Here is a 23,174-nt window from a genome sequence, read left to right on the forward strand (position 1 = left end):
AGGATTGCAAGCGAAGTTGAGCTGGGATTTGAATTTGTGCTGCCCACAAGAGCTCTAAATAAATGCTTTGGGGGGTCAGGGTTTTGGAAACGGGCACCGTCGCTTTGCCCTGGCTCAAATTAATACCGACCCTCCGGCTGTGATCTCCTACCTGCTTATTTGGGAGTAAAAAGGTAAAGGGACCCCGACCATTAGGTCCAGTCATGACCAACTCTGGGGTTGCGGCGCTCATCTCGCTTTATTGGCCGAGGGAGTCGGCGTACAGCTTCCAGGTCATGTGGCTAGCATGACTGATGCGCTTCTGGCGAACCAGAGCAGCGCACGGAAACGCTGTTTGCCTTCCCGCCGGAGCAGTACCTGTTTATCTACTTGCGCTTTGACGTGCTTTAGAGCTGCTAGGTTGGCAGGAGCAGGGACCGAGCAACGGGAGCTCACCCTGTCGCAGGGATTCGAACTGCCGACCTTCCGATCGGCAAGTCCTAGGCTCTGTGGTTGAACCCACAGCACCACCCGCGTCCCTTATTTGGGAGTAAGCCCCAGTAATTCCGTGGGAATACTTTCGACTGGCATGTTGCACAGTTAATTTCCCTGCAGTTCAAATACTAAGGCGCAACGGTACGCATATCTACTAAGAAGTCCCACTGATTCAACTGCGCCTCCTTCCAGATAAGTGGGTGCAGGACTGCAGCCTAAGGACACTGATATGTTTTAAAACAGATTTCTTTCTCTCTGTGTGTAAACCTTCCTGCGGGTTTGAAGGACGGGTTGCCCATAATAAGTGAAGCGTCACAAACACATGCCTCTTTTCGAGTGGCTTCGTTGGGGTCTTTCGGGACTTTTGTGGCCCTTCCGTTTCGCATAGTCGGGGCAAGGAAGAGGAGCCGCGCGCGGCGGAGCCCTCACCCCTCAACCCCGCCGCCTTCCACGTCCCTTGACAGACCTCGCCGGCTGCCTCCAGCGCTTGGAAATAGTCCCGGTGGCTTCAAGGGACGGGACCTTCTCCCAGGGCAAGCGACGGACAGGACGGCGACGATCACCCTCCTCAAAGCGCGGAGGCGCGCGGAGAGAGGAGAATCCTGCCGCATTTGACACCTCCGCAGCTGCAGGCACGACTCGAGGCTCGCCGACGAGCCCCTTCTTAACCCACCTCCCGCTTTGGAAGCGTCCTTCTCCCCTTTCAGCCGGGGCTATTTGCGCAGCTCCCGCGCGCGCTGGGAGGAGACTGAGGAGAAACCATGGGGGGGGGGGAGAGGCTACCCGCGTCGGAATCCCCAGGGAGGACGAGGAGTGGGCTGGCGAGCTTCTCCCCCTCCCCAGTCCCAGAGCGCTGAGGGAGGAGGAGGAGGAGGAGGAGAGTCCACCACCCACCTACCTCCCCGCCCCCGCCCCGCGCAGCTGGAGGGCCATGCTAGGGAAAGAGGCCACGCTTCCCAAACTTCCTGCCCCACTTTCCTCAACAGCCGGCTGCCAGGAGGTGCCGCCGCCGAGCGCGCCCCAAGTGTGAGGAGCGAGGAGAGAGTCGCCTCAGGAGCCGCCACCGCCTCCCCGCTGAGGGGACCGTGAGCCCGCCACCCTCCCCGCGCAATGAGCGAGCCCCGGGAGAAGAAGGCGCCCGCGGCTTCGCCCCCCGGCGGCACTGGCAAGGGCCCCGCCGTCGTCTCGCTGCTCTTCTCGCTCCTCTCGGTGGGCGCCTGTTTCCTGCTCAACGCCAAGACCTCTCGGCTCGAGGGCCGGCTGGTGGCCCTCGAGGAGGAGTTGGCCGCCGGCCGCGCGTGGAGCCCCGGCGAGCAGCTCGGCGCCGAGCCTCTGCTCGCCCTGCTGCAGCCTCAGGTGGACGGGCTCCTGCAGGAGGTGAGTGGACAGGGAGGCGGTCGGCTGCTGGCGCCTGGGACGCCTAGGACTCTGGAGGCGGGCAGGGCTGCGGCAGCTCTCTCCGTCTCCAACTTCTCCCAAAACTCGCGGTGATTGACAGGGATCCACCGTGGCGTATGCCAAGAGCCCTGAGCCGCATGAAGAGTGCCTTCCAAGGCTGACCAAGCCTGGGAGCTTCACGAACGGGTCGTGGCCAGAGCTTTCGATCGGATGAAGCGCTGGCAGAGCGTGGCTCCCCCAAGCGCGCGCTGTGCTATGTTCGCCTTGAAAGTGCCTTCCAGGACACTGGTGTCGCTTCTGCTGCAGCAGGCGAATCGGGTTACCACTTCTCACTTAGCTGCTGGAGGGGCAGGCAGACTAGCGTCTCCAGCTTCTTTGAATGCGAAGTTTATGGGGTGCCCTTGGTTGCGTGCTGTTATCCTCCTCCTCCCTCCAAGGAGTTTGGAACAGCGTTCCTTATCCTTCTCTCTCCACCCTCTTCCTCATTAAAACAGCCTAGGCTGAGATATATCGACTGGCCCAGTGTCTGCAGTGAACTGAGTGGCTTAGAACTCAGATTTCCTTGGCCCTTGTCACACACTGCCAGGAAAATATGTTCAGATTCCAGGGCTATGGGTTCCAAAAGGTGGGGAGCAAAAGAGTGCTTTTGAGCATGTGCAGAATGCTGTCCATCAGTACACTACAGCCAGCTCCAGTACATCTGGGATTAGAGGAGAAAGAGCTTTCAGATCAAAGGGTGTGATTTCATAGAATCATAGAATTGTAGCATTGGAAGGGATCACAAGGATCATCAAGTCTCCTGCAGTGCGGGAATCTTTCACCCAGCATGGGGCTCAAACCCAGGACCCTGAGATTAAGAATCTCATGCTCTACCAACTAAGCTATCACTCAGGGAAAAGCTTGGCCATCAGCACCTTTTGAAAACATGCATTGGTGACTGAATCAAATTTTCAAAAATAAGCTCTATGGACCACTGAAGAAGTTTGAATATTACAAACATCACATTCTGTAAGACTGAGAAAATCCCCATCATTTTAACAATAATTCCTCAAAATAAGAGGTGCTTTAGTAACCTTTTCATGTTAGTGCTATTGTAAGATTTAAAGAGAAATTTAATTGCATTTCTCGAGTACTTCTGAATAGAGTTGCAAAGGTTTACAAAGTGTGACCCATATCTTGGAGCTTGTGTGCTAATTGCATGATGAAAAGCATTTTGATGGATGCTAAGGTTTGTATGGAAGCAAAGTGCCAAACATTTTACTGCTTACAAAAGTTAATTGTGTTTCCTCAAGAGGACCTTCCTAATTGCCCAGCTTCTTTGATCCGTGTGGTGATGAAACTTCATGATTCTCCACTGGTGGGTTCTCTTTTTGTGTGAACCACTAATATAAATGTGAGAAAGAGCCTTGTGGCACCATAAAGACCAACACATTTATTTATTTATTGCATAAGCTTTCATTATAATATAAATATACAAGTCTTTAAAGTGCACAATGTTTTTTAATTATTCTGTTGCAATGAGCTAATATTGATTATCTCTCCAGAGACTAGTGTGAAGGTTCATGCCACAGGAGACAGAGAATGATATTGAACCAGTAGTTTTAGATAACATTCATGATGACACTTAGGGTTTTCTTATCCATAAGACTTTGGAGTATGTGCCAGCTGTTTGAATTCTGGAGATCATGGATAGACCTTTTAATTGTTAAACGCTTCAGATCCAGACTCGCACTAAGAGCACAGTTTCCCTGTGAGTTGTCTTGATATTAGATTGTAGAAGACAGCTCAGGTCTCTTGGTTGTGAATACTTTATGAAAAATATATGTAAAATAAGGCCAGAGTAAATCATTATATAGGTATAGCTCCATTATGGAAAAATTGCCTTCAAATTGCTCAATCTTTAAACCTGACAGCAGTGTATATAGGCTGTCTTTAACCCGTTATGCTGTTGATTGTGAGCAGCCAAGTCAAGGAAATAGTAGCAGGGAGTTTTCAGATGGACCTGATGGATACAAATCTTGCAGAGCTTCAAATGCAGTGGCGTAGCGTGGGGGGTGCAGGGGGTGCCAGCTGCACCGGGCGCAACATCTGAGGGGGGCCCGCTAATCTAGTGGAAGAGACTCGAGTGCTAAAATCCACGGGTTAGGGGGCACAAATTACTTGCCTTGCCCCGGGTGCTGACAACCCACGCTACGCCACTGTTCAAATGTCATCCATCAAACATGGACAGTTCTGGATAGTGTGGGCATGCTTCCCAGGCTACATGGATTCTTAAGTCTGCTGTATTACTAACAGCTCACTCATGTAAGGCAATTGTCCAATAACTGTTAAGCATATTCCCTCCTAATCCCTTTGCTGCCACAGTAAAACTTGCAGTATATCCTGGAGTGCGCTCCCGGCTATAGATAGAGCACTTATATCAGTATTTTGGATTTGGGATGGAATTTCTATGTCGTTTGTATGATCAGTTCAAGGTTATTTGTATGTGATAAATAACTAGAACAGCCTACCCTATCCTGGTGCCCTCCAAATGTTTTGGACTACAACTCTTATTGGTCCCAGCCAGCATGGCCAGGTTGGTGAGGACTGATGAAAGCTGCAGTCTGAAACATCTGAAGGGCACACGGTTAGGAAAGACTGATCTAGAAGAGCAAGAGGGGAGGAGTGGGGAAGTCACTTTTGGAGTAGTAGTAGTAGTGCAGCGAAAGGAACTGACATAGCAGAGTCAGTTCTTTACTTGGAATGATAATTACGGATAAGATATGGACAGCATATATATGTTGGTTTGATTTTAGGTTGAAGAGGCATCATTGTAAAGATAGCAAAATACAGATGGGAGGCAAAATCTTAGCTCTCTAATGGGAACTTTCATCCCTGTCCAGATACATTTTGTAAATCATTAATTTTTGTTTAGTATTACACATTGTTTCTTGCCCTGTAAAATGGAATTAGAGTGTTGGATAATATTTAATTGTTGAGCAATTTTTTAGCATATTTGATAAATTTTTTGACTGTACTGAAGCACTTGGATGATAAAGAAATGGATAATTAACACCGTTGATTATCCATTGATTAACACCATGTATGGGCAGGGTAATAATAATAATAATATATTATTACTATTACTATTACTAAGTCAGATGCTTTGTTTTAAATGAGTGCCAAGGAAATTCTATGTGTGTCTGCTCCAGGTTAAGTTCTGAGCTTATATCCAGGTATGTGTGTGTAGGATTGCAGTCTAAGGCTGCAAAACTTTACACATTTAGTGGTGTATAAGCCCCATTGAACTCAGTGGACTTCTCAATAAATGCACCTAGAATTACACTATAATGTCTTGCAATTATTGGCTACGGTGAAGGTTACATTTCCATGATGGGCATTTACCAAGATCATATTTACGTTCATATAAACAAATAATATGGAAATCCATATGTTCCTTAGGGAATGCTTTCTTATTATTTATGTTCTTATGATGATAGGGTGGCCAGGTGAAAGAAAGAAAGAAAGAAAGAAAGAAAGAAAGAAAGAAAGACCAGGGCTCCTGCTCCTGTATTAGTTGTGTAGAAGAGAGAATTTTATGTAAGCTACACCTGCTGAAATTTCATTCTCTGCAAAACTATTAAAGCTGCCAGAGCCCTCACCTCTCCTTTACTTGGCCACCCTAGTAGTAGGCTCATATCCTTAGCAACACTCCCTGAAACGTACTACTACATGTTAGGTGTTTGACAGTTAAGGATTGTGCATTACTTGTTGCATTATGTGAATCACTTCCTTTTATAATATTGTCATGTATGTCAGAAGATAATTCTTAGCCTCAAAATCCACAGTATGAAGAACTAGTTCTTCATTGCCTTCCTATATTTTATAAGATGGTTCACTGGTTTCCTTGATGCTATGTGCTCATGTGCATAAGCCACAAATGGACTTGATGGCTTCAGGATTTGAACAATTCACTGATTGACTAAGGAATAATGGAAGGCAGTATAGAAAAACAATCTTAAACCTTGGAAGTTCTTTTTGCTAAAGCATTTCCTTAAGGGAAGCAAATGTAATGTTGCCTATTAACTGTATTGCCAGCTTCTTATTTTTAGTTGTTATGGGACAGTGCCAAAGAAGGGAGGCGATGTCACTGAAGGGAGATCAGTGATGGCATGCTAGCTGAAAGAAGAGAGCTCCAAGGGGGCATTGCAGCATGTGGTAAAGCTCACTCTCATACTGCACAAAATGTCCCAAGAGTATCTCTGTAGGTGAAACCACACAGTCATGGAGATCTCAAATGAACTTGCATAGAAATATTCTTAAGGACAAGAACAGCTTGTCGTCAAAGGGTGAGCATTTCTCCCAGGCTACCACCTCTCTGACCTGTCAGACCTTGTCCTAAAGGAAACCTGTAGAATTCCTCTAATTAATAAGCTAGGAAATCAGTTACAGTGGTACCTCAGGTTAAGTACTTAATTTGTTCCGGAGGTCTGTTCTTAACCTGAAACTGTTCTTAACCTGAAGCACCACTTTAGCTAATGGGGCCTCCTGCTGCTGCCGTGCCGCCAGAGCACGATTTCTGTTCTTATCCTGAAGCAAAGTTCTTAACCTGAAGCACTATTTCTGGGTTAGCAGAGTCTGTAACCTGAAGCGTATGTAACCTGAACCGTATGTAACCTGAGGTACCACTGTACTTTGGTGAATACACAGAACAAACAGGCTAAGTAGAGAAACTTCTCTGTTTTTGTTCATAGATTGTATATAGCTGGTCAAACTGCCTTCCTCCAATGAACATTCAGAGTTACTTTGGAGGCAGCCAGTTTGCCCAGCTATATCCATCATTATCTTGGAACTGGTCCTCACCAACAGGGAGAAACTGATCGACAATGTGGAAGTACTGGGAACTTTGGAAGGAAGTGATCGTGTCCTTTTGAGTTTCATTATACAAAGGCATTTTGATTCAAAAATAAAAAAGATTAATGCTTTTCATGAAATATTTTTCCATCTTATCATGCATTTGCCGCTTTTAGTGAAATCCTATGCAATCTTGTTCAGAGGCAAGTCCCATAGAGTTTAATGGAGTCTACTCCCAGGTAAATTGTGCATAGGATTACAGCCCAAATGACAGTTCCATTGTGTATGTTGTGCCCTGCATTTTTTCATTTACAGTGGTACCTTGGTTTAAGAACAGCTTAGTTTATGAACAACTTGGATTAAGAACGCTGCAAACCCGGAAGTAGGTGTTTTGGTTTGTGAACTTTGCCTTGGAATAAGAACATGTTTCGCTTCCTGTTGAGTGTGTTCCATTTGTAAACTGAGTCCCCTGCTGCTATGGGAAAGCACACTTTGGTTTAAAAACACTTTGGTTTAAGAATGGACTTCCGGAACAGATCAAGTTCATAAACCAAGGTATCACTGTGTTTGCACTTGTCCTTTTGTCACTTTGGTTCCAGATAAATCCTTAGGATGGCTTACAAAATCAAACAACTTAATCTTTTTTTATAGAATAAATCAGTTAAATCCCCATAAACAAGTGCAAATTGCACTCCAAAAAGTAAACATAAAAAGTTGCTTGAAATAACACCCAACTCACTTCTCAAACGCCTGCTAAAATTTATGTTTTCACTGTTCTCATGTTAGATTGGAATCTGCCTGGCAGTCTTTCCTGAGAAGAGAATTCTTATTCTTATTCTTATAAATTATATACCACCCTTCACCTGAGGATCACAGGGCAGTTTACAATATAAAAAGAGGAGCAGTTAACTACTGAGAGAGTCCTGCTCTTTTGTGTCTGCCAATCAGGGCAAAGAAAAGGCTCTGGGCTGGGTCTCCTCTAAGTGTATTCTGAGTTTGACGAAAGAAATTTTTCCTCAATCTTGGCTGTGGTTGTTTAGGGCTTAAAGGTTAAAACTAGCACTTAGAATTGCACTTGAAAAGAAGGTGGAAAGCAACTGATTTTAGCATCTGGTTAATGTATTCCCTTTGGCTCACCCTGTAACTAATCAGGCAGACACTTTTGGACCTGGCAAAGTTTCTCAACAGTCTTTGGAGGCAACCTCATACAGAGTGCATTACAGTAGTCCACGCTGAAGGTTACAAAGCCATGTGTCTCAGAGGCCATCCTTCTGTAGGAGTGACCACAGCTGCTAAATGAGTCAAAACTGAGGGGTATTATTATTATTATTATTATTATTATTATTATTATTAATATCACAGCCCTACCTGGAAATTCAGGTGTGTTTTATCTTGTCTTATTTTGATTGTATGAACTTTTAAAGGCAGGGATTATCTCTTACTGTGTTAGAAAAATGCTTATAAGTGGTTTTAGTTAGGAATGTAGGTGAGCACTATATAAATAATCTAAAGAAAGCAAAGAAGGAAATATAACAGTGAATTGTTAAAACTGCTTTGGACTCTGGACATGTGGATTCTTTGTGTTATCAGTGGTACTAGGTGAGCAATGTATGAAGCTTGAAGGGATCTTTTTAGTGTGGGTACACGTAAAATGCTTAATACTAATTCCCAGAGTTGCATCCAGAGGGTAGGTTATATGAGAGTATAGGCCGGTTGTTTGCAGCCAAGAAAAGTTATTGGTGTCTATCATGTAAGGCAAAAAATGTACCTAAAGGTTCTCTCTCAGCAATGCAATAGTTAAGAAAATTATTGTTTTAAAATGCATCAATGTATATGCTTAATCCTAGCGTGCAAACCTATGATCCCTGGGAGCATGACTCAGGGGTCTAGAATGCTTCTGGTCTTTTTCTGCAGATGGAGAAGACATATGCCCTTGGATAGTGAGATCCAGCCTCATGTGACCTCACAACTGCAGAAACCTCCATGGCCCTTGCCTTGTTGATATAGGAGTTCCAGTGTTGGTAGAAGCAAAAAATGAGCGTGCTGGAGGCATTTTAGTGAAGGTATAGATTTGAAGTAGTTAGGTGCAACTGAACCTAGAGGACAGGGTGAGCAAGACATGTGCCAGTCATGTAGCTGGTGTATGTATTCTCCATGAGTGGGGATATAGTTTTTTTAAAAAACATGACAAAACTCAGCAAGGAAAAATGCCATTCTGTTCTACCTTCTTCTTTGCCATTATGTACACTTCAAGCTCTAGATATGGCAGTTCAGCATCCTCCACTTTGGATTCTTATGACATCGTTAATTGCATATCATCAATGTGAATTTTACATCTGGAAAATTAATTGTTATTTGAATTTGCAACATTTAATTTTTTAGAAAATTGGTTTCAGCAGCTAGTATTTACACTTTATTTTAATGTAAAATATTGTTAGAAATGCCTGTCATTGTTTAGTTAAAATTTGAGTCATAGGGCAGAAAACCAACAGAGACATTGGGAAGTAATTAAAACTTTGCATGGGGTGCAAAATCCGAATATGGTTATCTGTTCAAATATTTAATAAGTTTATGAAGAGCTTTTGGAAGTATAGCCAAATGAAATTCCAAATAGTGCAGTAAAAGGCTTCTCTGTAAACTTTACTTTGGTACCAAGTTGCCATTTAACTAAAAAAATTAATGCATTAACACCCCCTGCCCAAAGACTGGGATGTAGTAATACCTCTCTACTTGTTCTGAAACAAAGACTTCAATTCAAAGTGGATGGTCTTCATGCTAGAGCAGAAATGTTAATGAGTGCAGATTAAAGAAGTATGTAGTTGTAAACGAACAACACTGGTTTAATTCACAATAACTATATTGTTTCCTAGTAGCCTTAAAACATTCAGCTTATTGGCCAGTGCTAAAACTTGGAAGTGTCTGCAACTACGGTTGGAACTAGACATTTTGGAACAATGTGGTTTTGCAATTGAGGGAGTGAATCAAAATGTGAGTGTTTAATCCTTTCCTTGAATTCTCCCCTGCATGTTCTCCTAGACCATAAATGATCTACACACACCCGAAGGAAATCCCTACTTAAGGAGAAACACCGTGGCTTGGCATTTGTGGGAGAGAATTGGAGCAAAACATGGCAAAATGGTTGTGATGTTTGTGCTACAAGCAGGTCCATTATGATTGCTATTGCTGCTGTTTTTGTTATTTAGTATTCTTTATTAAATTTATATACCGCCCTTCATCAAAAGACTGCAAGGTGGTTTACAACATACAGCACAAATATCTGTACAATACAAAAACCAAAACTTGCATTTCTTCATCTTAAAAGACAAAACAGTCCCATGGATGCTAGGTAATGTGAAATACAACCAAGAGTTGTTTAGTGTTGCCACCCATGTTGCTGGGAATTCAGCAGTCTTTATAAATGACAACCCTTAAGCATTTCATAAAATAAATAACTACGTTAGGGATTTGTAGGTAAGCCTTCTAGAACTCTGCACAGAAGAACATGGAGAAGTACACTAGTCACCAACGTACTAAGAGTGTTCTGTTTCTGAATCAATTCATCACACTTGGTTTAAAAAAAACCACCACCCCCACCAAAAATGACCCCAAGATTAGAAAAGCCTTCTTCATTTACAGGCAGGGACAACCTTTCATACCCTAATAAATTTCCACCGTTGCCATGTATTTGGGAGTGCTGTATCATAGAATCTCATAACTGTATGCTAAAACAGTGAAATGGACTTCCTCAAAAGGGGTGGACTCTCCTTCCCTGAAGGTTTTTAAGCAGAGGTTGGATGGCCATCTGTCATGGATATTTTACTTGAGATTACTGCTGTGCAGGGGGTTGGATTAGATCAGGCACCCCCAAACTCAGCCCTCCAGATGTTTTGGGACTACTATTCCCATCATCCCTAACCACTGGTCCTGCTAGCTAGGGATCATGGGAGTTGTAGGCCAAAAACATCTGGAGGGCCAAGGTTGAGGAAGCCTGGATTAGATGATCCTCAGGACCCTCCCAACTCTACAATTCTGTGGTTCTATGAAGTCTTCTACAAAGAAAGTTAAGACGGCACATCACATGCTAACAATACAGATTGTGGTCAATCTGTACAGCTTTAAATCTCACAGTTTCAGTGGGCGGGGGAGTGGATGTAAGCATGTGCTTAACTTTCCTAATGAAACCAGCGGGCCTTAATGCTTAACTTCGGATTGTATGTATATGAATAATAGCAGTAATACAGTTTAAAGGGTGCACTTGCATGCACACACCCACACCACTTCTTTTCTGTAATTATATGCTTTTGTCCTCCCACCCCCCAACAGAAACTGAGTGAAGGATTAGCCAAACTGCGTACAGCAAGAGACGTATCATCTGAATGCAGGTGCCCACCAGGTATGTAGAATGGTCACTTGTTGTTACTGAGAATGTCTTACCAGAAAAATATGAAAAACACCTGCAGTGATTTTTTTATGATGAGAATTGTCCTCCTGACATGCATTTGCCTGTGTGCAATTGCAAAGAGTTTTTGAGTGTAGAAAGGTTGTCTTCCCTCTCAAAGTAATCTGACAGACTTTGCTGCAGATGGTAAGAAACGCGTAGCTGATGTGATAAATTCATTGCCTTTTGCGATTTCTACATTGGCTTTGCTCTCATCATGCTATAAATTATGCCTGATATATAAATTATACACTTACATGCTTTTTCTGTTTATCAAAAGTAACCCTTATCAAATCTCCAAGTCCTTTCACTGAGTCGGTGGCGGACTTTGAGCTCTCAAATTTCAGTGGCGCCCTGTGCGACACTAAAATTTGGCATCCCTCCCCCCTCTTGCTCCATTCTACAGCATTGTTGTGGCGCCCCTTGCAGCGCAGCGTCCAGTTCAGCCACACCAATTGAACTACCCTAAAACCACCTCTGTAAGAACTGCTTTTACATAGTCACCCTGTAAGCTTTCCACTGCTCATTGTACCAAATAACTCAAATGAATAATTGAATGGTTTTGATATGTTTTTGTTACAGCTGTGTTTTGTGAGGTCAAACTAATGAATAAGTGTCTAATGGCTTCAGTATGGACAAAGTATGCAAATACTCAGTTGTTTGTATGAATATTGCCCATAATACTTGGAGCAGCATGAAGCATGCTATCCCATATTAGACATGTCTGCGCATCATATGAGCAGGGTCGTTTTTTAGATGATGGGGTCAAATGCTTCCATATGAATATCTTTGTTTTGTACAGAAACCAAAGTCCACCTACACATCGTTGGTTCATATATTATTTAGTAATGAAAACATCGCAGGCTCCAGCATTTGGAACCATAACAGACAAAAGATTGTATGCAGGAATTTTCCTGACCTAAGTGGACATAAAACTTATAAGTCTGGCTCAGCATCGTTTCTGAAATCGTGAGAAAGGGGAAAGCATGCTATCTTCTTTTGATCTTTAAATTATGTATAATAGTTTTAAATATTCGACTTATAGCTCTTTTAAACGTAACAGGATAATTGCAGTCCTCTTACTTAGCTAACCACTAGCAAATAAATTGATAGCTGTCTTTAAGCTCAAAGTCTAGACTGACTTTCTTTAAAATAGGCTAGATTGATTGAGACGTTAATCTAAAATTCTTTCTTGCATGTCAAAATGTCAGTTACGTTTGAGGAACAGGAAGTCTGTCTAATTTTTAAATGTATGTTTTGGTTGTTGGGGCAGAATGAATATCTTTCATTGGGGTTTCCGATTACAGTCTTGTGTCCATTTTGCATTAAAATGTATGCTTCCACTGCAGAGTTAGTCTCAATTCCTAGCAGAGTAGACATAGCATTATTGTTACAATGGGCTGGGCATTACTGTTGGCGGACCTTATCCTTGGCACAAAAGCGCTTGTGAGGCTGATTTGTAGGATTGAGCTGTTCCATATTTTTGCCTTCTCTTTTGTGTTAATACCTACACTTGAAAACAAAATACAGCTAGGTTCCCTGATTATGATGACACTGGTCTGCTAGCTAGGAAAAGTGATGCAGGATCTGGGTAAGTGAGAGAGTTTGGGGTTGCAATTGACATTTTGCAGTCAACTGATATCTGCTAATGTTAAGTGGTTAGAATAGCTTAGAAGGTTCTCTTGCTGGCCTTTTGTTCACCCTGCCTTCTGGGTCATAAAGCCACCACCTTTCTGAAGCTAAGCAGGTATGAGTCTGGTCAGTGTCTGGAGGAGTGACTGCTTGGGAACCGCATGTGTGCCATTTTGGGCTCCATCTCAGGAGAACAGTGAGATATAAATGCAGAATTAAAAAATATGGCAGGAAGACAAAATAAGAGAGTGAGATGGGAAGGATTGAGGGAAACCTGTCTCCTTCTTTATGTGCTTCTTTTTGTCCTTCTGTTTTTCCTGAGAAGCAATCTTCTTGCCTACCTGCCTTCTTCTCCATCCTCCTCCATTCTCTGGTCTCTTCAGGGCCAAACTGGACAATAAATCTGCACTCAGATTGCCAGTCATTTTAAAGGAAGATATATAGGGAGAGGTTTGGATCAGGGCTGAGGGGAGGGGCATTTATCCCTCCCTGCACATGATTTCCCCTATCTGCATTGCCCCTCACTGTGGGGAAAATCATGTCAATTTCTGTGTGGAATTAAATTCGTGACTTGGGAACAAGGGAAGCATGTGGCTGTGGCTTTCAGCTTGGCAACTGCCATGCCTATAGTTCTGCTTTAAAAGGAGAAGAAAAATATTCCAGGAACATGGTAAAGTTGCCTTCCAGCAGAGTGATTATACTAATACACAGGCAAATTTATTGGTAGATCTACTTACTGGGCAATTACAGGAGTTGCAGCCAGTATTGTGGCAAAATTCTCATTTAACTGGATCAGTATATGAGGTGCCAGTTATGGCCAGCATCCAAAGAGCTACCACTTAGCTGTGCTCAGAGTGTTGGGGCATGGCCAGTAGGACTGGCCTTTTAAATTTTAAATAGCAGACACACATGTGATGTAACATAAACTATTTTGGAAAATCACCTCCACTAAAAAAACAACAACATTTGTTGCATGGGATGTAGGTTGCTGATTAAGACATATGGAACCAGTGGTATAGGCTCTTGGGATCTTGGCCTGAAACCACAGAACCATGATTCATTAAACAAAAAAAATTTGGGTTCAAACACTATTATAAATTGTGATACATGATTGAAAATTGATCAAAAGATTCAGACACTTGCCCTCCTCTCCTTGCTGCCTTGGAGTCTATGTTAGGACCTATTACGTGTCGAGACCCCGCAGCCACCCTCTCATTGGAAATAACACACACAAGGACACAGATATCAGGCTTATGTTATTGGGCAAATTTTGGCCACAACTTTATTGAATTACAGAATGTGAGCGGTATTGGCTTAGGCATTGATTGGACCTGACTATATCTGACTCCTGCCCATTGTGCAGGAAGTCCAGTAAGGGTAAGCCACCGGTAGGGGGAGCCCTTCGATGCGAACCAACTCAAGCTCCCCCTGGTGTTTCCGTCGCGTCGTGTCAAGGCCCTAGCCCCCAGCCGGGCTTCGGACAAGATCAACACTCCCGGATTCCTTTAACGGAATATCCTTAAGCATGGAGGGGCAGGTGATGGCCACACCTCCCCTCCCCCATACAAGGTCAAACAATGCCTAACCACAACCCTAACAAAATTATGACGATTGCTACGAGGTAGGCGAAAACCAAGTGGCCAGTGCCAATTTGCCAAGAGGAAAAATTCCTACCAGGCCCCTCGGACAACCAAGGCAACCAACCGAAGTCCATAGCAAGGCCATTTCCTAACCTGCAAAATAGGGAGGGAGGGAGGATGACTGAGAAAGCAAGCCAAAGCGGAAGTCCTCTGGCTCGCTCCTCAGTTTAAACGGCCCCAGGGCACGTCCCCCCCGGCCAGTGGATTGGCCGGGATCCCCCAGGCAACGAGGGACAAAGTCCCCCGCCCCCGGTGGTGAGTGGGTGGCCACGCGGTCCACTGCAACTCCTCCCCACTGGGAAGTGGAGCGGATTTGTAATATCACTGGGGTGTACCACTCACTTACGCTTGGTCCAGTGATCAACAGGCGCCACAGAGGCTGTGGAACCCTTTAAATGACTCTAGGGAGACATAGGGAGGGCAGATGAAGTAACTGGAGATTAAGGAGAAAAGCATGGAGGAGAAACAGAATGAAGGAGGATGACTGTTTGGGACATAGGAAGAGGGAAGACAATACCTTCAAGAGGTGTGCCTGAGGAAGGAGGCAAGGCAGCCAGCAGGAGTAAGTGCCATTCTGGGCAGTGAGAGGAAGGCAGGGTGGGGAAAGCAGTAGGAGCTTGCCCACTTGAAAGAGGTGATCCATACTCATACCCTTGGCAAAGAACAGAGGCCCTGGGAACAGCAGTACAGTTAAGCTGAAACCTCTATTTAAAATATTTCTTAATTTAAAACCAACAAATAAGCATGAAAACATGAAACAAGACAAGAGCCGAACAAAAACAGACATTTTTTTAAAACCTACAAAATCACCCAAAATGTCTGTGCAAATAAGTAAAGCTATGAATGTTGGTGCCAGACATGCCTCCTTAGGAATGATATTACAAAGGTGGGGTGCTACTCAAGAAAAGGCCTTCTGCTAAAGAGGCTACCTGATCTTAATTCATAGACACTGTGGTATGGTATTTGGATCTTAGGCTGTTTAGGGTGTTCAGTATAAGCTGGGCATTCTTTAGGAGAGGGAAAAGGTCCTTCTAAGTCTTCCAGCTGGGACTCATGAACACTTGACATGGCCTGGCACAACCTGGGTAACCCCTGAGAGGCACAGGTGGGACCAGGAAAAACTTTTGATTGGAGAGGAACCATTCCACTACAAAGTATGAGAGAGATGACTCTGGGAAAGATCTGTGGCTGACACCCTAAGGACAGCCCTTGTGGGGGCCACAAGAATGCTTCTTCAGGTCCACAGTGAGTACTAGACAGCTCCACTTCTTGAGAGAGAAGCCAGACTATAGACTTAAAACCCCAATGCCAGCGACATAAAATAACTGTTTGAAACTTCTCCATGTCCTGCCTTTCTTTATGGAGCCCATGGATGAGGGCCTGCTCAGCACTGGCCTTACTGAGGGATAGGATCACAGTTGTCTACAAATAAGCAAATGTTCTTGATCTCAAGTTACCTTTCTGTAACTTTCAAAAAATAAATTTATTGAGGTTTATTGATCTCTTGTTAATGTAGAGGCTCAATAGGACTTGCTCCCAACCAAGTGTGTACAGGAACACAACCTTAGCCACAACTAACTTAAGTTATGTGGAAAATGCAGATATTCCACTGGAAGTGTCCTCTGAAACTCTCAAGTAGCAATCTTTCTATAAAGCCTTTGGCATAGTTGACCACCAGAGGGAGCTAATATTATTTCATGAATACCATAGAAACCAAAGTATTGAAACCATTAAGAGAAATTTGCTAATAAATCATCTGAAATCCATTCCATAATGTGGAAAATTGCTCTAGAGCTTTGCAAACCAAATAGTCTAGAAAAACTGTTCAGTTTCTCATTTGTTCTCTTTATTTGGCTATTAATGCATCTAGATAATGTTTTCTGCTGTAGTGTGATTGGAACTTCATTGAAGTGCCATAGCTCAACTACAGTCTCAACAGTATTGTGTGTACAATAAGGGCTTTTTTACACTTTGGACTGGAACATTGCATGATGAAAGGGAAACTGAATCAAAATACTTTTTGTACAAGCAGAAGGACAGTAACTGCTACAGAACCTACTTAACGTATCACAGTATGAAACTAGTGCCAGCATTTTTTGAGTCTTACTTTTTGAAATAGTTTCTTTCCACTTACCTTTCTATGAATTTAGCAAATGGTTCTTAAGTAGAAATACATTATTACATTGGAAGGTTGCAACATTGTAGAATATTTCACCTAAATATTCAAGTTGTAGAATTTATTGCTAACAGTGCTTTCCTCCCCTAATGGGCACCACTGAAAAAACAGTGTTTCTGCTTTGATTTTAAGCTGAAAAGTAAATTTGTGCCCTAATCCAATTTCTCTGTGTGTGTGTGTGTGTTGCACAACCACCCACAGAGTAGGTGTGGTATGTATTTATGTATCATAAAACTTGTGTATTCACAGGTTTTAGATTCAGATTAAAGCTAGCATGAGTGAGCACTCATGGGAGGTACCTCTGCTTTCCTTTCAACAATGTCCCTCTCCTTTCCTTCAGCTCCTTGTGCCACAGTCATCAGGAGCAAGTCTGTTTGTTTGTTTGTTTGTTTGTTTTTGAGATGGGGGCTGCTGGGGTTCGGAGGGGGAAGGAAAATCCATTTTTGGCAGGCTTGTCTTGGATCCATGTTTTATACATGACCAGGATTTCTTCTTCATTACCGTTTGTAGACGAGAGCCATTCTTCACTGTGTAACAAGGGATTTCTTTTTGCAAAGTTAGAGGCACAGATCAGTGTTGTTAGTGTTAGATCTGAGACAAATACTCATTCAATAACTGATTGCAACATAACCTATATAAAGTAGGCCATTTTCATTTGAAAAATGCATTGCGAGGCAGGCACATAACTGTCACTCTTTCAGTAACAGACATCCTGAGATTGTCAGAACTGGTAATAGATCCTAAGGGGTTTACCTTGTAATCGTTTTTTCTTTCATAATTCCTATTTGTTGTATTGAGGAGCAACCTATAGGGTGAAGGAGAGTAACTCCTTTGGGCTTCTAAGCAGCTCAAGATCCTTCTTGTAAGAATTTTACTCTGGTGTGTGAAATAACTGTGTGTCTAGCAAATCCATGACTATTTCACAACAGTACTACAGTAGCTGGCCTCAAACAAGCAAAAAATTGGAGAATAAACCTCCATTCATAATGTCTTGTCTCCTCAAGGATTAAAAAAAAAAATGTTTCCTTCTCAAATTAATAATGTCTGCATGTATAATTTTATGAAAGATTCAGGGTTGTTCGTGGAACATTAAGTTAATTCAAAACAAGTATTTCCCAATATTGTGCTGGTTTACAAAAACAATGAAATGATTCCTGTTAATGCCACATGTTGCTTCATTTCTCAGAGTGAATGCCATGTGGCAAGAATAGGTGAACCTAAATTAATTTGGTGGGCTCAGTGACTCCACATAGGACATGGTAAGCAGGGTAGCTACTGTTAGTAGTTGGCAGGATCTCACTTGGGTGGTTGAAATAAAGGTGCATAATTGTTAGCTGATGTTTGGTAATAACCTAGGAGCTTGGCCCATGTTTAATCTTTTTGTGTCACCTTTCTCCATGAGAAAAACATGGTTGAATTTCGTGGTGAACTTTTACAAAATCAGAATGTTTCCTGCACTGCAAATTAGGCCAGGCTTTAAAGTATTATTATTATTATTATTATTATTATTATTATTATTATTATTATTATTATTTAAAGCTCCCAAACTTTTAAAACATGACAAATTATTGGGAAGTTGATTTCAGTCTTTTAAAAACAAAGACAGAGTGGCACACTTAGAGTATCATATGTTCCAGTCAAGAGATCTGTTAGCAATTTCGTTTAAAGAAGGAGCAATTGGCAGTATTATTAGTTGTAGACCTGTTGCCAAATCTGTCCCCACTGCACTTTCCCATGTTCATGTCCAAAAGATGACAGAGCTGCCCTTCCTGGCTCCATCTGCGTATTTATGACAGGCCTCAAAGGGGCATCTGGAGTGATATCTGTGCACCACATGTGTTGATGTTGCAGCAGAAGGTTGGCTTGTCCAAGCAATTACCTGCAGTAGTTAGCAGTGTCCTGGAAGTAAGTGAAGTAATGCACATCTGAAACGGCTCTCAGGAGCAAAGGACTTCATGCTGCCTGAGAACGCGGTCAAGAATATGATTAATCCATAGTGAATAATATTCCGTAATATGGAATGAGAAACGCTAAGCATGTAAAACTAACATTATTGAAGCAACTAGTAATTGAAAACACTGCAAGCCCTTAAATGCTGAGTTCTTCATTACGTATTCTGAAAAATAAAATAAAAATGGCTTTTATAGCATGTCCTGGCTAATGACTTGTCTGATTCTGTTTTCCAACCTTCAGAGCAGAGAGCATTAATTAGGTTAAAACACAGTTGTTCCTCTCTAGGCTTCAGGGTTTTTTTAAAAAAAGATCTTTGGTTTCTTAAGCTCTTCAGGAACAAAGCAGTAGCATATAAATTAGAATGAAATGAAAGGGACATCCAAAAGAGAAAGTATTGTAGTAATGCCCAATATTTTTCTGCCTTCAGGGAGAAACTTGTCACAGGAACCACAAAATAACCATATCACAAGGGCAGTGGGAAGTCTTCAACCAGAAAGAAAGAAAGAAAAGCAAGCAACTCTCCCCTCTCAAAAATAAAAACACAGGGGTAAGAAGAGCAGGCAACAGCTCCACCCTAAAACAAAACAAAAACCAAAATAGGAAAGTGCTCTCAACTCTTAACTGCAGTAATAAAATAAAACTCTGTGCCCAAGGACTAGAACATGGTCATGGTTCCATGAAAATATAGGCCAGTTAGCTTAATGTCTGGGTAAATTGGTGGAAAGTATTATTAAATTCAAAATTATCAAGCATATAGAAGGACAAGCCCTACTGAAGAAGAATCAGCCGACTTCTGCAAAAGTGAATATTGTCTAACCTTTTCAAATTATTTAAGAGTATCAGCAAGCATGTAGATAGAAGTGGTTATCTGAAAATCGCATCTTTGTCTATACAACCCTGCCTGGATGCTAAGGTCCTCAGGTGAGCACCTTCTCTTGGTCCCATCAACATCAGAAGCACAGTTGCTGGTGACATGAGAGAGAGAGCCTTTCCTGTGGCTGCTCCCATTTTGCAGAATTGCCTCCCAAAAGAGATTTGATTGGCTCTCTCCTTTTTATCCTTCCGCCAGCAGGCTAATACCTTCCTAAGGCAGGCCTTTGAAAGCTAAGGTGCAGGTGTTGCTGACCACTGGGTTGCTGTCAGGGGAAACTGTATTTGAATGGTGGTTCTAAATGTATTTTAACTATTGTTTTTAACTAGCTTGTTTTTATTATTTTGCATTTTATTATGATGTTTTTAAATGTTGTAGGCCACCTTGAATCCCAGCTTGAGCAAAAGGTGTGATATAAATGCATTTAGTAGTAGTAGTAGTAGTAGTAGTAGTAGTAGTAGTAAGTACTTAGATTTTCCAAAAGCTTTTGACTCAATGGACAGCTCTCACCACAGAGGAAAGTAATAACTGTGATCTCTGGAGGATTGTATTGGCATTTCTTCTTTTAAGTTGCTAATGAATGATCTGTAGTTAGATGGGAAACAGTGAGGTGGCTGCCCCAATTGGGGTAGTAAAACTAAAAAGGATTGCAGATGGTTACAGATAATTACTACAGACTGGGTGAATGGGAATAAAATGTCAGATGCAGTTCAGTGTAAGTGTGAAGTGATGCATGTTTGGGCATAAAATGTTAACTTCTTATATATGCTAAGGGAATCTGAGCCCGCAGTGACTGAGCAAGGAAGAAATCTATCATCTTCATAGTGTGATGAAAAGGTTGACTCAGTATTAGCTGTTAAAAAGGCAAATTCTATTATAGGGATCATTAGAAAAGAGACTAAAAATGAAACTGTCAATATAATTTGTTTATGTATTTATTTCTAACGTGTATATACTGTTTCTAATCGCAATTTGGTCATAAAGCGTTTCCAAAACTATCAATGAAACCAGCCACTACAACACTTTAAGTACTACGGCTAATAAATGTCATAAAATCAACATGGCAACAACAGTACTGTTTCAGTATTATAGCATAATATCTTTATACACTACTATGGAATGACTACACTCGGAATACTGTGTCTAGTTCTAGGTTGCCATACATGAAAAGTATATGGTAGAACTAGAAATGGCTCAGAAAAGGGCAACCAAAATGATCAAGGGGTTGGAGCAACTGCCCTTGGGGGAAAGGTAACAACATTTAGGGCTTCTTAGGTTAGACAGATGGTGAGTAAGGTTGGTGTGTGTGTGTAACATAAGCAAGATGTGTAGAAAGTGGTTAATCACACATAAAAAGGTAAAAATAAAGGACCCCTGACAGTTAAGTCCAGTCACGAACTTTGCATTGCTTTGCATGGCATTGCTGCTTCTTATGAAAAAAAAGGACCTGCTAAAAGCAAAGGGACATTGTGCATGTAGAATCATAGAACCTGTTTTCTTCTAGAGTCGGTTAGTTAGAGATGCTGCTCTTAGATTTTTTGAGTTACAGAGTTATTTCCAGCTGGAAACACCTGTGACTGACCATTAGCGTCATAATGCTGAATGATTCAGATTACCTCACCATGAAATGAATGCCGTACTCTATTCCAAAATTCCAAACATTGGAATTTCGTGCAGGGATGGAAGGTTAATTTTAAATGGCTAATTAATACAGTGTGTGTTTATGCGTGTGGCTTTTATGTGGTTCTTTTTAAAGGTTACATTAAAGGGCAAACTACAGGTTTATGCTGAAAGAATAGTGTTTAGCTATGTTTGTACTTTTTTAGTTACAGGTGTGTGTGTGTGTGTGTGTGTGTGTGTGTGTGTAGGAAGCAAGATAATCTTCAGGAGCCTGACATGCAGAGATGACATTTATCTATTTTCTCTCCAGCCATGATCATTGAGGAAAATCTTCCTTCTCCACCCATGGTAATAAAGCTTAGAAAAAGTTTTCATTGTTGCTAGTTGGAACATTCTCTAAACCTCAAAGCTTTATGTGGAGGATCCCAGTTTTCTTTAGGATCATAGCTATGGATGGTGCTGCAGTCCCAGTGATGTTGACTAAATGAAAACACACAGCTCTAGCCTTTAATGTAACATGTAGTTTGATCCTTCAAGCCTGTACCTTGAAAGACTCACAAATGTAAATGGAACCATTTTAACTGCCCATCTCTTATAACAATATACAGTGGTACCTCGGTTTATGAACTTAATCCATTCTGGAAGTCCGTTCTTAAACCAAAACCATTCTTAAACCGAGGCGCGCTTTCCCTAATGAGGCCTCCTGCTGCCGGTGACCTTCCACTGTTCAGCTTCCGTTCTTCGACCGAGGTATAGTTCGCAAACTGAGACACTATTTACGGTTTTGCGGAGTTCGTAAACCGAATCGTTCTTAAACAGGACTGTTCTTAAACTGAGGTATAGTGATATTTGTACTCTGGTGGAGCATAAAGAAGAAGATAAATGTTTATGACCAATTCACAGCTTTTAAAAACAACAGCAAAAGTACAGATGTGAAAACAATAGTCAAATCCTCTGACACTACCACCAATGTGGTGAAAGGAACAAGGATACTAGGAAGTGATTCTAGCTGTAAATCAATGAGATGGTGGTGGTCATATGCGTGCTAGTGGTACTATTGTTTCAGCATGTGAATTTTCCTACTGGTTTATTGTTTAACTGGGATTGAGCCAAACCTCTAAACTGTGCTCGAAACTTGGGTGAGAGTTGTTGTTGTTGTTGTTGTTGTTGTTGTTGTTGTTGTTGTTACAGTGCAGTTCAGTGGGTTCATGCAGTAAAGTTCCTGGAAAAAAATCTGTACAAGAAAACTGTGGTACATGCCATTTTAGTGTTTTCCTAGGAAATTATGCATGTTTTTTTAACTTGTTACATGTTAAGACAGATAATCTTGTGGTAACACTGTTTTTAAGTTGTGGGTTTACAAATAACTCATAATGTCATCATTTGAGGCATTTTCAGTTGTTGCTTTGATTTTTCCTTTGTTTCCCTTTGAGTTGCTTTCCTTATTGAAACTGTTAATCTGTTTCTCCATGGGTCCTGATTTAGCAGAGGCAATGATTGAGAGTACTGTATTTCTATTTATAATTGTGATATCTCTGTATCATCTCAAGAAATCAGTTGTGGAAAGAGGCCTTTTTGCCAATAGTTGACCTCCAACATACGGAGCATTTCTAATACTGTGAGAAATCTAGCAACAAGTTCCTAAGGAACTGTTTGGCAGAGGCCCCTGCCAACCATGCATGTCAACCATGTCATAGAATCATATAACTGTAGAGCTGGAAGGGACCCGAGGGTGATACAGTCCAATTCCCTGCAAAACAATGTCCTGAGGCAGATGACTGTATTGGTCAACATGTGAACATACAAAGTTGCCTTTTACCAAGTCAAACCATTGGTCCATAAAGATCAGTGTTTTCTACACTAACTGACAGTGGCTCTCCAAGGTTTCATATAGGGGACATTCGTAGTCCTAGCTGGAGATGCAAGGGACTGAACCATGTTTAGGCTACAATCCTATATCCACTTACTGGGGTGGGAGGAGTACTTGAGTAGGAACTGTTGTGGGTAATTGCATAAAGGGGCTATATAAACAGAGATGTGGGGTGAATTTTTTTCGAGTGCTTTGTTTTTCTGTGGAATATTTCACATTTCATAAGATCATTATTAAAAATGAATGGACACCAATTGCAAATGTATTAG

The 23,174-nt window shown here is 42.1% G+C and overlaps 1 protein-coding gene across 6 annotated transcripts in view; it reads left to right on the forward strand.

The window, feature by feature from the left end:
* Positions 1 to 627: 627 nt before the first annotated feature.
* COL23A1 (collagen type XXIII alpha 1 chain) overlaps positions 628 to 23,174 on the forward strand; it is a 311,227-nt gene continuing 288,680 nt past the window's right edge. For 2 of the 6 annotated variants that reach the window (XM_083592228.1, XM_083592224.1), the window contains exons 1-2: positions 1,201 to 1,851; positions 11,029 to 11,098. Coding sequence is in view for 1 of the 6 variants with exons in the window: in XM_083592229.1 (XP_083448355.1) it covers positions 1,585 to 1,851; positions 11,029 to 11,098 (337 nt within the window). In the remaining 5 variants the exon portion in view is untranslated. Of the gene's footprint in view, positions 1,852 to 11,028; positions 11,099 to 23,174 lie in introns of all 6 variants that reach the window. The other 4 variants (XM_083592227.1, XM_083592229.1, XM_083592226.1 and 1 more) reach the window with 4 other exon arrangements.

Source organism: Podarcis filfolensis (assembly GCF_964270895.1).
Source record: "Podarcis filfolensis genome assembly, chromosome: 2".
Lineage (NCBI taxonomy): Eukaryota > Metazoa > Chordata > Lepidosauria > Squamata > Lacertidae > Podarcis > Podarcis filfolensis.